The sequence below is a fragment of the Myodes glareolus genome, chromosome 20, assembly GCF_982192425.1.
Source record: "Myodes glareolus chromosome 20, mMyoGla1.1, whole genome shotgun sequence".
NCBI classification, from domain to species: domain Eukaryota; kingdom Metazoa; phylum Chordata; class Mammalia; order Rodentia; family Cricetidae; genus Myodes; species Myodes glareolus.
Window position 1 is genome coordinate 18,172,396 of NC_142045.1, and position 15,749 is coordinate 18,188,144.

At 44.9% G+C, this 15,749-nt stretch overlaps 1 protein-coding gene across 1 annotated transcript in view; it reads right to left on the reverse strand.

The window, feature by feature from the left end:
- Positions 1–15,749, reverse strand: part of Ppm1l (protein phosphatase, Mg2+/Mn2+ dependent 1L) — a 257,090-nt gene that overhangs the window by 54,652 nt on the left and 186,689 nt on the right. Inside the window, exon 2 of the mRNA XM_048424839.3 lies at positions 15,047–15,221. Within this exon, the coding sequence (XP_048280796.1) occupies positions 15,047–15,221 (175 nt within the window). The remainder of the gene's footprint in view (positions 1–15,046; positions 15,222–15,749) is intronic.

Below are 15,749 nucleotides of genomic sequence, written 5' to 3' on the forward strand. Positions count from 1 at the left end.
CAGGTAACTATTACTGTGCCTCTGCTTAGACACCCTCTGAAAAACAACATTGTCTCATCCAGGTGGCTACTACTGTGCCTCTGCTGAGAGACCCTCGGTCCTCCCTGTATCTAGGACTGCCTGGTCACAACCACAGTTTTAGGGATAACCTGACTGCCCGTGAGATAACTGAATAAATGACTTTCAAGGAAGCCCCACCTATGGAGGTTCTGCCACTTCAACATGGCCATCCTGGAAACTGAGACCGCAGGACGGACACCTGTGAAGGACCAGCTGTGTCTAAACCATGACGTCTGCAGCCAGGCCTGTGGGGCACTGGTAGGAGGAACAGGCTGACGAGGCAAACAGGATATGGGATCCACGAGTCATGCCTCCCTCAGCATCTTCAAAGAGCTGGATGCTTTCGATGGGGTCATCCTGATTTGAACTGATGATTGAGACAAACGCAAGGAAGGGCAGCCCACGGTGTAAAATAGGGCACGTGCTGATTTTACAGAGGGAAGGATGGTCAGTAAACATTGCTCATTTTACCCCATCAAAAGGTTTGAGATATATGATATTCTCTGTGCTCTCTGAGAACCTGGGACATCCACATGAGCACCTAAAATAAAATTAAAATGATATAATCATTTTATAGGAGAATTGGGACTTCCTGGATTTTAAGATTCAGTTTTTGGTGTGAGAAAATAGTTAATAAAGGAACTTATGGGAAAAACCTTGAGTAAACTCTTAGTAAAACCACGATAGGCTTTCTGCAGGTAGGTAAACAGATAATGCCACCATCATAAAGAGATAAGGACACTTTACAAACCTTCAAGAAAAACAATTATCAGGGTTCCAATACCCTGGACATTATGTGGGGGAACTGTACTGAAGAAAGCTACTACTAAATGCTTGCTAGCTCCACTCACTGGAGAGAGAAAGCACTCGCTAGAAAGAATGAAGGGGAACAAACTCCCAGTAGGGCATCAAGAATGGCTGTTTTTAAAGCTATAAGCACTGCCTTCAAAGGGTAGAAAAGGCTCTTTCAAGTCATTTGATTTCATCGTAATGATGGACACCTCCCAAAAGGAGGTGAGTTCTATGCATTTTAGCAAGGAAAACTATCTGTGGTGACGTCTGAACTAGCCTCTTCTTTAAGACAAAAACAGATGTCTTAAAGTAGCATACCTTCGTCTTGACTGAGGACTGCAGTCACTTGGGAAAAATTAAACTAAAAAAAGAACCCAGCTGTTTGGGCTCAGGAATGATTTAGCTGGGATCAGCACCCCATACTTCAGGTGATTCTGAGTGTAATACGTCACAAAGATTGAGAACTGTTGCTTTAAAGTAGGCTCCCTTCTTCCTTTATTTCCTTCCTTCCTTCCTTCCTTCCTTCCTTCCTTCCTTCCTTCCTTCCTTCCTTCCTTCCCGCCCCCCCCCCCCTCTCTCTCTCTCTCTCATTGGTTTTTCCAGACAGGGTTTCTTTATGTAGTCCTGGCTGTCCTGAAACCCACCTTGTAGACCAGGCTGGCCTCGAACTCAGGAATCCACCTGCCTCTGCTTCCCGAGTGCCATCACAGCACTAAAGTAGGTTTTCAACCTTAATGACAATGGCATTTTTGAACAGACAAGTTTTGCTGGGGGGAGTGAGGAAGGAGCTGGCCTGTGCACTTTAGAATGGTAAGTGGTAGTGGTATCCTTATATTCTGCCTGGTAGATGCCACCAGCTCTGCTTCCAAGCCCACAACACAGGTGGCCTCAGATACTGCGACATGTCCTGTGAAGCTGGGGGCAGAAATCTCCCTTGCCAGAGCATCCATATAATAAAGGCTGTTATATAGTAAATTTACTTTTATTATCAGTGGTCAGAAAACAATTCCTAATCAAAAGCTAAGGCAAACAGAACCTCTAGTGAATGTGAGGCAGTGGGCACCAGCAAACAGAACTGATCACCAACCCACAGAATGCACAGAGCACCCCTAACACTTAGAGACAGGAAAAGGGTCATGTTTAGCACAGCCCCAAGCATCCACTTACAGATCAGCACAGCCAAGCCAATCACTTTCCCAGGGATGGGGAAGAGGATTTGACCACATCTGTTATATCTGACCTCATTTCATTTTATGTAACTTTCATATTCCCCGCCGAAATAATAATCTGCTAAAACCTTGTCAAAGGGCAACTATTTTTAGCTAAACCCATCTTCTTTGGTGGCTGTGCAATACTGATTTCCCTCCAGGGGCAGGCTTATAAGGAAACAGAGTCAACCAGAGGCCTGAAGTGACTAGCATTCCAGATTAAAAAAAAAAAAAAAAAAAAAAAGAGGGGAACACACACATTTAATCGTATTCTGAGGATAACCACAGAACTGTGTGCACTCTCTTTGCAAATGCAATTATATCCGGCCCATAGTCCTTCATAGTGACTTTTCAAATTTTATTTATTTATTCTTTCACGATTCCATGAATAAAGATTTGACCCTATTCACCCTCATTCTCAGTCCCCCACACTCCCACTGAACTCCCTCTGCCCACGTCTCCTCCAGCTTTAATATCTGTTGTGTTTCTTTTCCCTGTGTGTGTGTGTGTGTGTGTGTGTGTGTGTGGTGTGTGTGTGTGCTCACACACGTGTGTGTGTGCTCCACTGCATTTAATTAAGGTTGACATAAAGAAATTCAGTTGGAACTGAGCTTGGAGCTTCCTCTTTGTTGGCTATCTTTCATAATGCGGGGCGGGGGGAGCAGGGTCAACAGCTTAAGTCTTACCCAGCTATGGACCTACAATACCAGCCTAACAGCCAGGCTGTGCCCGCTGGTGCAAAAACTGGAGTGAGCATCACAGGATGACCAACCACTTTTCAATTGCACTTGAGACCTGTCCCATTTGAGGGAAATCATGCCTTGCACCACAAACTTGGTCAAAAGTCTGCGGCTAGGGAGGTCACAGGACCAGGGGTTGGGACGAAGTGGGCAGACCACCTCTGGTGTTTGGCTAAATGGACACGTTGTCAAACTGTTTTCTAATACTCTGCCCACATCTCTAGGTTAGTGCCATGCCCACACCCACCTCTAGGTTAGTGGTACGCCCCGCTTTGAGGAGAGACGCTTCTTTAGGCACTACACGGTGGTGAACACAAAGGCTCCCGATGGGTCAAAGAGATGAAAATAAATGATAATGTTTGGTGCTTACTCCTATATAAGACATTTTTATCATTCCCCACAAGCCTTAAGGAATATAAGGAGGCGGGTTTGGGAGGAATGTAAGAGAATAAATTATTAAGCCAGGCGTGCTCTTTCGATGTGAAACCTGTTGCAATCAGGCACTCCGCAGCTGTGAGCACCTCCACAAGGTTGTCAGGCGGCCAACAATCTTTCTCTCAGGAAGGGGAAGGCCGAGGGAGGTCCCAGCCCTCCCTGAGGAGCTACAGGTAATTAAAGATTACTGTGGGTTAGGGTGAGGGGGTCAGTCACATTCCTCAATGATACAGCCACAGAAAAACTGCCCTAGGCTCAAGTCACGCCCCTTGCTCAGGTGTGATTTGAATACACAACTTTGTCTGCAAAGACACAGCGACGAGTTACTGTTTAATGTGAGTCAATACATGGGCAATGGATTTGTTACTTTGTCATGGGCTAATTCATCTTAAAGCCCTCAAAAGGTTGTGCTCATGGCAAAATACACATTCACTCAGAACTTAACTCACCTAAGGCTTTGTACTCCCTAGCCAATAGGAAGATTCTGTTAACTTTCATTTAAAATGAAACAAACAAAAAGGGGAAATACATATAATGAAGTTAAAAATATAAGCAATATACTGTCATTAAAAAAAGTTAATCATTTCATAATTTTTCCATCTAGAGTTACTGTGAAGAATTTCTGATAGGTGACCACTTCTTTTTTATACACGTATAAAAGTACACGCCTAAGTTGTAAGCCATAGCTCACTGTGTCGCTAAGATAGAAGAGTCAGCTACCTGAATTCATTTCTCATAGAAATGATCAGCCAAGGGTTTTGTTTGTTTGCTTGTTTGTTTGTTTGAGCTGAGTAGCTGTCCTGCTGAGCTGTTATATCAAGCAAAAAACACCTGTTCCTTTCACATTCTAAATCTGTAAGGTTGTCTATAGATGCATGTGAGAACCTTTGTTTAAAGGGGTCTATTACAGGTGCATGAGGTAGGACCTCAAGTAAGGGGTGGAGCAGGGAGCAGGGAGAGCCATCCACACCATTTAACAGGAGGCCAACAAGGTAGACAAGTAATTGTATAGCAAAAGACAGGAGTGAAGGGCTTCAGAGAAATAAGAAGCCAAGAGTACAAGGAAAAAATACTTAGGCTCTGGCTAGCACCTGGAAGAGCCAGAGGAAAAGACAAACGAGAAGAAAAGTCACATCTTTCCGAGTCAAGAATCAGAAAGGCAGACAAACCCAATAGAACTTCATGGAGGCTTGTAGCAGCCACACTAGAACATGGGGATTCTAGGAAAGAAAACTACACTAATCTCAATAAAGGACAATTATTCCTTCTCTTTGACTTACGGTTGATCTGCCTTTCTAGGGGTGGCCCAACTGAAGTAACTCATATTTGGGTGGCTTGGAGTGCTACCGTCACCCAGCAAGGCCAGAGAAATAACTTTCCCTAATGGAACTCCACAGAGCCCTAACCAAAGCTGCTGTAACATCTCCCCTCTAAAGAGGGAAGCCTAAAATCATTGAGGAATCTGACCAGGGACTATGGTGATGAACCAGCCTGCCTCCACTTTAAGCTTAAAAGCCATCTTTTAGTAAAGACAAACTAGGCTCATTTATGTTTATGATTAAACCTCATAGGATTGGGCTATGCCTCACCTATAACCTTAACTACAAATGATTCTATACTGTTCCAGGAAACAGCAACCATGTCTTGTTTCAAAAAAACTATTATAACCATCGTGCAACTCTACTTTTGTTTTAAAAGGTTGCTATGACTACCCACTGTTATGACTACCTTGTTATGACCACCTTGCAACCGTGTCTTTGTTTCAGAGGTCTTTATGACTAACTTGTTATGTTTGTTCTGCTCCTGTAACCCTAACTATTTCGCCTGCCAAACCCTCCACCTGGAAACCCCCTACCCCTGAACTGTAAAATCCTTGTCTTCCTCACATCCGATGCTGACCTCTTAACCTTGCCTTAGGGAGAGGCAGCCTATGTACATAAATTTTTTTAAAAAGGTCACTTTAATTAATTGCTTACTTTAATTAATTTGGCCATGGTGATGTGGGTTGGTGGTCTTTCTCCTTGAATCTTTTGGATGAATAATAGTTCCCAAACATTTCTGGCTACCAGCCACGACAGGACTTAGGGCATTTCTGGTTTATGGCCAAGGACATAAATTGATGCCCCTATCTCCAAATTGCCTGTTGTATTTCTACCCCGTGTCTTCATCATTCCTGCCTCTGGAGAGGTAACCCTACCTGCCACTAGGAGGTAGGTTCAACAATCTACCTGGCTTTTTTAGGCCGAGTTAGGCCATTGTGTGGGACGGATGGGATAGTCCTGCATTGAGCACTGGACTGCACATATCTACATGCTCCACAGAAAATGTAAAAAACAAGCGGCTTACCTAAGCTGTTATAAAGTAGGAAATGACCACAGGGTGAAGTCACTTGCGTTTGGTAAATGATGCTTTGAGATTCCACCTTCTGGGCTGGGCTGGGGCACTTCTTACCCACTGTGGGCTGCGCTGGGGCACTTCTTACCCACTATCTCTCATTATCTCCATCTGGCCTTTACATTAACTGCTAGCAAGGGGGCTTACATTAACTGTTAGTCAGGGGGATACCTGAGCCTAGACACAGCCTCCGTCTAGAACCCTTTATCATTTGCTTTTCCCCAGGAATTACACTGACTCCCGAAGGACCCATCCAGCACACTGGCATAGGCAGACCAGGAGCGAAGGGACATGAGCGACGTGTGTGGTTCCTGACCGATGTGGGGGATAGGAAAGCAGTTCAAAGGCCCTGGGTGTGATCCATAAGCTTCTGTAGAACATAGCTCTGAGCCGGGCGGTGGTGGCACATGCCTTTCATCCAGCACTTGAGAAGCAGAGGCAGGTGGGTCCCTGTGAGTTTGAGGCCAGCATAGTCTACAGAGTTAGTTCCAGGACAGGGTCCAAAGCTACAGTGAAACCCTGTCTCGAAAAATTAAAACAATAAACAAAGCAAAACAAAACATAGCTTTGCTTCAGTAGCAACTGTGAAGGGAACCCAACTCCACAAGTGTTCCCTGTTTCCTGCTTCAGATGCAATGTCTCCAGTTCCTGTCCCTAGGATCACAGTCCTAAGTCAACTCTAAAGCCATTTGTTTCAGGTTCTCTTTCTGGAGAACCCAGGTGAAATCCCAGCACTCGGGAGGCAGAGCCAGGTGGATCTCTGTGAGTTTGAGGCCAGCCTGGTCTATAAAGTAAGTTCCAGGACAGCCAGGGCTACATTGAGAAACCCTGTCTCAAAATAAAATAAGAAAGAGAGAGTGAGAAAGGAAGAGGAGGAAGAGGAGGAGGAGGAGGAGGAGAAGGAGGAGGAGAAGGAGGAGGAGGAGGAGAAGAAGAAGAAGAAGCAGCTTCATTCTGCGTATTAAACAGATTTTTGTAATTTGTTAGGTTCTTTTTACACTGGCTGTCAAAAAGCTGAGGAGAAATTAGAGAACTCATTACAGAGCATTAAAACATTTGTGCTGCATTGTTCTCTGTGGTTTTACTTCGTGCTGTATGGCTTTGCTTTTCTGTCTTACAATATTATTATTATTATTAACTATGGAAAATCATACCTTTAGGAAACACATCAGTTATAAATAATTAAAAAGGTAATTTATGCTACTTTTTTAAATGAAATCAATTGAGCTCTGGCAAGGAAGAAGCACACTGTAAAGAATAATTCATCCTGACAGCAAAGATTAGCAATACATTCAGACCAATTCTTCCAGCTCACCTGTCCTTCCCCACAGCTCAGACCCAGTACCTGATTAGAACCCGGTCCACAGTACACGTTCGTGCGAGTGGACAGTGATTTCCAGCCATTTCTCTGTTGTTTGCCGGCTGCCCTTGGATTGATGACTACGGGATTATAAAAGCACATTCAGGAGCGTCTCAAGGGTACACATGACACTCTCCATCACGCCGGCCTCATTAGAAATGGCCTAAGCCACGCAGCAGAGACAAGGCCATTAACTAACGAAATAAACATAATGAATTCCTCCGGCCCTTAGACAGTGACTTGGAAACAATGTATCTCCCGGGGCCGTTTACCAAATGAAATCATGAGTGTTCAGGAGCTGCAGAGACTGAACTCAACAGCTTACAGATGACGTCTACGGCAGCGCAGCCCAGATCTTCAAAGTCAATTCATTCAGCCTGAGGACGCTTTTGCTCGACTCTCCTAAGGTAAGAGGACAGTCTGTATATAAGAAACCCCATCATTGAAAAACTCATCTTACTTTTCTCTACAAAGTAAAAGGTTCATTATTAACTTGGATCATCTTAAAATTTGTAATACGCATTGCAGTAAGCCCACAGAATGTTGGCTAAGAAACTCATCAGGGCACAGAGAGAGACAGGAGGGCGTTCCCGCTGTAGACAGAGCCAGCTACTCTGCAGGACTCACCTGGTCCAAGTATTTTCCTTGATGTGTATACGTTTTTCCTTAGTCCTTGTAATCAAATACTTCATCAGAGACAGGTAGCAGCTCTACTTCTCTCTTGTGGCAAACAATGACAACTTGATTAGGAAGCTGAACACAGCTCCAGCCCAGGTGTCTTAATCACTGGAGGTGACATTTGCTGATATTCTAAACCTCGGTGTTAATTTGTGGCAGTTCACTCAGCAGAATTCGTTGAAATTTGAAATTTTCATCTTGCCCCCCCCCCATAAAACTGCACTAATATAGTTTCAGAGTGTATTTGAAGCTTTCTATTTTAAAGACCAGGAAGCAATTGAAAAATGCGAACTGATTTTCCTCTTTCAAAACTCCCTAATCAGACACTTTTGCAAGATTCAGTTGGAATTATATTTTTTCCTGTGTTGGGAATTTCATAAATGAACAGGCAATGCTGATCACATATTAATGCATCTAATCAGACTCATTGAAATTAGTTGGAGAGAGAACGTGGTAGGTGGCAGAGAACAAGAGCAGACCTGTAAGGCGATGGTTCACAGTCACAGAAGCAAAAAGAAAGCAAGCATCACCCAGAGCCTGCCTTTAAAGTGTTTAAAATGCAGCCAGCATTAACGTTTGCGCTAAACAGACAGTTCAAAAGACTTACGGGCACTCTTGGAATTTTCTGATTTATTGACTCAAACCTTCCCAAACCCAGTTCTTCCTCCTCTGCCCACTTACTGGTCCCTGCAGTACCTGTTCCACTGCACTTACTGTCCTGTTTCTGCCAACTGTTGTTCTGGGGCTTCCTACACCACGTGTGGACAAAAGCACACGCGTGCACACACCACCCCCCCCACACACCACCACCACCCCCCACACAAACACACTCAGGCAAATACTCTTTATCCTGAGTGAAGGACCCATTGTCATCCGGGTGTTCCTAGTGGTATATCATGCCTGACTCGGGTGCTGAGGCAGTCAGTTTGTACAGAGGGAAGACAGAGTCAACTATTGTTAAAGCCAGAAGAGTCTTAAAAAACCAAAGCTGCTCTTTCACAGGGGACAAGCCAAGTATAGACACTCAGTGTCCCACCTCTGTGTCATAGGTGTTGGGACTTTTCAAGCCGTGAGACCGGTTCCTATTTCACAGGTAGGAAAGTTTAGTTATTCCTCTTCATCACCTCCGCCCAGCACACACACACACGCACACACACACACACACACACACACACACACACACACACACACAAATCAGTTGTTTAAGAGCCTGGATATAAAAGAAAAATGAAAAATAAATAAATCAAATACAAATTGGCTTGGCTTAAAAGTTGGAATTAAGAGGTCGATACACAGCTCAATCAATAAAGAACACGCCTTGTAAGCATGAGGCCTGGTCCTCAGCGCTTGGGTGGAGGGGAGGGGTGGGGGCAAGAATTAGTGGCCAGAAAGCTCTTGGTTTGTAAGTGAATCCTGGCCACCTATTTTCTCCATTCCTTTCACGTGGCTAATAACTGATTATATTAAAAAGTTTCTCTATGGAGGATGAGAATTGAAATATGAATTTAAAAAAAAACCATTAAATTAAAAGGGCACAGACAGAGTGACTGTCACATAGTTACCCAAACAGGACACCGACCATTATAAATAGTTTATAAATTCCTGGAAAGTAAGTTCAGTGTTAAATTTTGTGAAAAGATACAAGATTGGGCATAAGGAACTAAACAGAGAAAAATGACTAGAAGGAAATGCACCAAGGGCATTTTTCCCTATTTTGAGAATGCTCCCAAATGTATTTCTATTACCCTTACAATAGAAAAATAAGTCAGATTTTAACGGTTAGGCAGAGAACCAGAAGCTGGTAACACTGCACAGTCAGGACCAAGCGTCCCTTTGAAAGTCCCTTCTGGGTCCTGGTTTTTCTCTCCCTTCCACGTTCTCCAGTTCCTGTCAGGAGTTCCTGAGAAGAGGAGACAGGTTTGACTGGAGTGAGGCAGCCTCAGTGTTTCCCTCTCTCAGGGCCTGTTTGAGATACAGAGGAGAGACTCAGTCCTCTGTCAGAGTGAAGAACTTCCTGCAAAGGGCTGTTACTACACTTTCGAAGATGCTCTTAGAGAACCTGGAAGAGCCCTAAATAATTCACGGTCCCCTTCAGCGTTTGGGTGACTGGGTGTGCGCGACAGTCAACGGCTTTTAGACCGCTGATTACTCTGACACTAATGGCTCAATTAAAACACAGACGTAACTCTCAGGTATCATCCATTTCAAGGGGGAATAAAGTAATCTCAGTAGGGGGGAACCCTTCAGCTACTTCCTAAATTGCTAACAGCACATTTCTCTTCCCCTTTTAAAAGCCATTTCTCTGGAAAGCACACAGCGCTTGTGGGGCGCTCTTAGGCATTTCTAATGTAAACCTCCATCAAGAGTCAGTCACAAGGCAAAAGCTGAAAACCTGCAGCTTCTACCCAATGAATGGTCCTCACCTCTTCTGGGGACGTTGTGTGGCTGCCTGGTACCACTAAGGGGATCTGCGGGGCCTGCTTGACCTGAGGGCTCAGATTCATACAATCGCAGCCAGCAGAACTCTCTCCTTTCCCAAGTGTTCCTGCTGCATGGCCAGTTCCCACACATAAAGACCCTTGCTGGTCTGAGACGAGAGCTCAGAAGTGGAGAGCTAAGCAGCAGTCCAGGAAAAGTGGAGCAAGATGCTACCACGGGGCATCCTGCAGGCCTGAAGGAGAAGCAGGCCTCTCTGCTCCTGTTGCCAGGCTTTGGCTCCATGGCTTAGGCCTCTTGAGGCAGTCACAGGCTCAATCACTCTCAAATAAAAATGGCCCGCCGTCATCACAACCCCTCCCACACAGAGAACAATAAGCCACGCCTCTATATCCTTAGCAAAGAAAACCATAGGTTATTTACTTATTCATGCACAAGCACACGAGACAATTCAACACAGAACGGAAGGTCACTTACAGATGCATACATAATAAACAACAGGGAGAAAGCTTCTCTCCTGCCTGCTGTGGTAATGAACAGCACTCAGCGGTGCTTCCTCCGAGGGTGGAGTGCTGTTTCAACTGTTCTCACCAATCATGTCACTGTGGTGATTCCTTCCTCGGAGATCTCCCTGTGCTAACTCCAATACATTAAAATGTGCAAATGTACACTTCAGTGTAAACGAAAGCAGTATTAGATCCGAAATAAAGCATATTTCCCGTCTTACTTTGTTTAGCATTGGTAGATGTTAATGAAAGAATCTAAAGCACCTTAATGAGAACCCGTGAACGACAGCTCAGAACGTTTTCTTCCAAACATCCAGTGGCTTTCCTATGTCTGATTTGGGTCGTTTGGGTCGTTTTTGAGACAGAGTCTCTAGCATGAGTCCGGCTGGCCTTCTGATCCTCCTGTCCCCGTCTTCTGATTGGTAGGTTGTGGCCGTGGACCAACGTGTACAGCTGCAAAAGCTGCTTCTGTGTGATGCGTACAGTTAGTCTCACTCCCCGTGCAGCACCGATTATTTGCATATTCATGTGCAAATACAGAAAAAACAGTGGGATTGTCTCTTTTTTACTCAGTTAAAAAGGATACCGGCAGGGACAGAAAGGCCACAGAGCAAACACGAAGTTCATATCCACCTGCGGCCTTCAGAAAGCACAGCTACCCAAACTTTCCAGCCTCAGGAGATCAGAAGCATCATTTCAGAACTAGAAGGTGTTCATGAAACCATATTCATTCTACCAACTTATAGGAAAAGGGGCTTTACGAATATTTAGTTACTTGAAGCCACATATCTGGTTGGCAGCAGATCTGTATCTTTTGTTTCTAAACCCAGGGTCAACTTTTTAGTATTAAACTTCTCTATTCCTAGAGTCATCAAAATGTAAACCATTCAAGTGACGATCCTAAACCAGCGCTACGATCTATGCTATTTCTTTTCCATCCCTATGGTGAATCCTGTGATGACCTGGATACAAAGTCTCCCTTCCCTACAAAGCTTTATGTGGTGAAGGTCTGGTCCTCTGCTAATGGCTCTGATGGTTGTAACCGGGCCATAGCAGCTCTGATCCAGTGTACTGATCCATCAACGGGTTCATGGCATTATTAGAATGCAAGGGAAATGCTATGTCCTGCCCAGGACCCTTCCTGTCTCTCTCTGCTTCCTAGGTACCACGAAGTGAGCAGCTTCTCTCTGCCATGTGCTTTTGCTGTCACAGCACCCGGGCCCATGGCGGGCCCATAGTAATGGCACAGACAAGGACAGCAGAAGCCTCTGTAACAGTGAGACCGAAGGCCACCTGCTTGGAAAGGGCTGCTCTCATGAGACAGCCATGGAAGTCTGCATAACTTAGCAAAACCTTGTCCCCACAGTGACGCCACTCAAAATGTGGGCAGGCTAGGAGGGCAGGGCGTGTCCTTCTAACAGGGGTTTCAGAAAGGTTTGCTTGTTCCTCCTGGCAACCAACAGCTGTTCTACAATGACACAATTCAGACTCACCCCGAGTCTGCCCATGCCTTCATCTTGAACCTGTCATTGTCCAATATGATAGGAAATGGCTTCAGCGCTATGATGTAGGTGGGCCTTCTGTTATGTGTTATTTTCATTGGTTAATAAAGAGACTGCCTTGGCCCTCTGATAGGACAGAAAATTAGGTAGGCGGAGTAAACAGAACAGAATGCTGGGAAGAGGGCGATGAGGCAGACGCCATGGAGCCAGCCATCAGGTCAGACATGCTGAATCTTTCCCGGTAAGCCACCACCTCATGGTGCTACACAGATTATTAGAAATGGGTTAATCGAGATGTGAGAGTTAGCCGGTAACTAACTCTCTAGAGATAATGGGCCAGGCAGTGTTTAAATGAATACAGTTTCCGTGTAATTATTTCGGGTAAATTCCGTGTAATTATTTTGGGTAAAGCTAGCCGGGCAGGCAGTGGAGTCCGGGTGAGACGGGGAAACTCTGTTGTGTTTGTCATGTCTGTAAGTTCTGTGGCGAGGTCGGGATGCAGTTTCATCTTTCCCCTGTTTTAAGACAAGGCCTCTTATAGCTCACCTCAAATTCATTTTCTTGCAGAGAATAACCTTGAGCTTCCGATCCTGTCTCCACTTCTATAGAACTGGGATCATAGGTAGGTTTTACCAAGTCTGGGTTTGCACACATAGTTCTTGCCTATTTCCCAATCTTTGATGAATGTCAAGTTGCTGGATATTAGATATTTGGACTGTGGGTAAACAAGGTTTTAAGATTATTATACTTAAAGAAAAGGAGAGGAAAAGTTTATTAAATAGAAGGCAGGAGCAGGGGAGGAGAAATGGTTCTGAGCCAATGCTGCAGACGAATGTTGAGGTATCCCCACCATTAATTATATTTGAAACATTTGGAAGTCACAGATGGTGATAACTGCCATCGAATCACTCAGGCTGACACTGCAGTGGATGAGCACTAGTGACAAATTAACCTCTCCAGAGTCCAGGGTATTCCTAACTAACACCCCCACCCCTTCCTAACACTGGGACAGTGGAGTTTAAAATGTGAGGAAGCAGAAGCCAAGACAGCATGGGAAGAGGCCAACTACTGAAGGATCTTGGTGTGGGACGGTTATCTCACAGTACTGGATGCTGTGAGCTTCTATCCTGGATCCTTCTTTTATGATACAATAGCCTTCTTCTGAGCAGCAATATCTTTTCCTATTTGTCTTGTCTTCCTTTAGTTAAATCAGTATCACATGAGCTACGGAGGAGAAGGTAGTGACCTTCTGGTTTACAGCAGACAGAGTCACCTATTCATCCGCCAGCATCCAGTCTCCACCAGACCTGCCAGCTGCTCAGACAGACAGGCAGACAGACAGACAGCAATGACCAAAGGCGAGCAGAGCTCAGGCTCTGCTTTACAGAGATGTCACCTAGTTTCTCACAGCTTCCAAACACACCCTGAAAAACTTTCTGTCTCCGAGCAAAGAGGCCCTAAGAACACCTTCACATGGTCTGAGAGATTGGAAGGATCCCAATCTCGAAGTGACTGCAGGATTGTGCAGCATTTGTGGCATTAATCAGCCATATGAATTCTAAGGACCTCATGATCAGATACCATATCCTTTATTATTAAAACAACCCAATGGAAGATTGACTTGATTTTATGAAATGAAAACAGAGGTTCTAAGAGATTAATGTTCTAAAGATCATGACAGCGCTAAGCCTGGAAACTTGGACCCTTGGACTCTTGCGCCTGCGTTTACTCCTGCTGCTTCCTGATTAATTATGCACAGAAGGATTGTCTCTAAAGGCCAAGGCTAAGAGCCTGCACATGTCTGAACACCTCGCAGGCCCGTCTGATGCACAAGGCTCTGGGTTTATGTGGCGCTGGAATCAAACCCAAAGTCTTGCGCACGCTAGGCAGGCTGGGTAGTTTGTCAGCCTGACACAAACTAGAGTCCCCTGGAAAGGGGGGACCTTAATTGAGGAACAGCCGCCTTCTGCCTGGCCTGTGGCATGTTTGTGGCACCTTTTTTATTTTGTTTTTTTAATTTACGGTTGGCATGGGGGGTGGGCTCAGCACATTGTGAGTGGTACCACCCATGACAAGGCCCTGGGTTGTACAAGAAAGCAGGGTGAGCAAGCTATGGGGAGCAAGCCAGCAAGCAGTATTCTCCCATAGTCTTGAGTTTCTGCCTAGACTTCCTCAGTGACGGACTGCTACCTGAGAATGTGAGATGAAATAAACCCGTTCCTTCCCGAGCTGTTTCTGGCCAACAGGAAACAAATTAGGACCCTGGGCAAGCACTCTACCAACTGAGCTACACCCAGCCTTAAATGTCATTTTACTAAAGGTTTCAATGAGTCTAAATAATAATGCACGCAGTTTCCATAAAACTGGCTTTAGCTCACGGACTATATAATGGATAAGGCAAGGGCGTCTGTGCATGACTTTGCTAAGTCCCACTGGAGGGGATAAAGGGTATGCAGTCAACCAAATGTCTGTTGTGGGATCAGAGAACAAACAGCATGTCAGTTGTTGAAAAACAGAAGGCCAAATCCAGCTAAAGCTTCAAGTGGCTAAACAAGCACCACTTGGGAAAACACAATCTCTGATATTAAAAAGAAATTACCCAAATCAAACAGAGCTGTCCACCAACTACTGGATGTAAAGGTTTTCATCTGGCTTTCAAAACCGAAGTGACTGCAGGATTAGAGCAACGGCAGTATAGCTGACAAACAGGCAGAAACACCCCATAAGCAAAATCTCACGGGGACTTGATATGTGAGAGCCATTGCCCGGAACTGCGGAGAAGAAACTCACCAATAACTGGTAACATCGAGTACGATTTGCCCTTAATCGCCTACGTCAGAAAAAGGGCCAGTTTTATCCAAGCTCTAGGCATTCTGGGGCAGTGTGTGTGTGTGTGTGTGTGTGTGTGTGTGTGTGTGTGTAATAACACACGTACCTGCTTCGTCATAGGATACCGTCAACTTCTCCAGCATTTCTCGGTCAATGGACAGGATCTGCTGCTCCAGGATGCTCTGGTAAGACAGAACGCTGTTTTCTTTGTCTTTCTCATAATCCTGAAGATGCTGCTTCAGCGCCTCTGGGAGTCGAGACTTTACATATTCGGCTGCAGTCTGTGGGTAAACAGAGAACTCCATTAATACCTCTCACCTTAGGCTTTCCTTTACCTTCAGGGGCAACAGAGAGAACTCAGAGCACTTTAGATCCAGCCGCCAGACACACGTCTTGCTGCTGTGAGTCTTAGATTGCACAAGTGTAGTAAGACGTATCTTCACTCTGTCAGACCCCAGACCTCTTTGAGTTTTCTATCTCATTTAAAAGACGATGGATTCCATGTTCACAGAGTTAGTACTGTGAACTGAAGGCCAAAATTAGGATATGATTGGTGAGCCATACTTGAAAACCCAGTACAAGGTCATCCTGGCTATAACTGAGTTCAAGGTCAGTCTAGGCTACCTGAAACTGATTCAAAAACCAACAAATATACCAAAAAACCACGTCTGCAGCCACTAAGGAATTTCAAGGACCCTGATAATGATGATCAATCTGGTATAGGCCAAGAATAAAGCAAAGACCTGTCCACATAGTTTATAGTCTAGTCCTGTTAATTGTGAAATATTTAAGGTATGGGCTAAAATTAA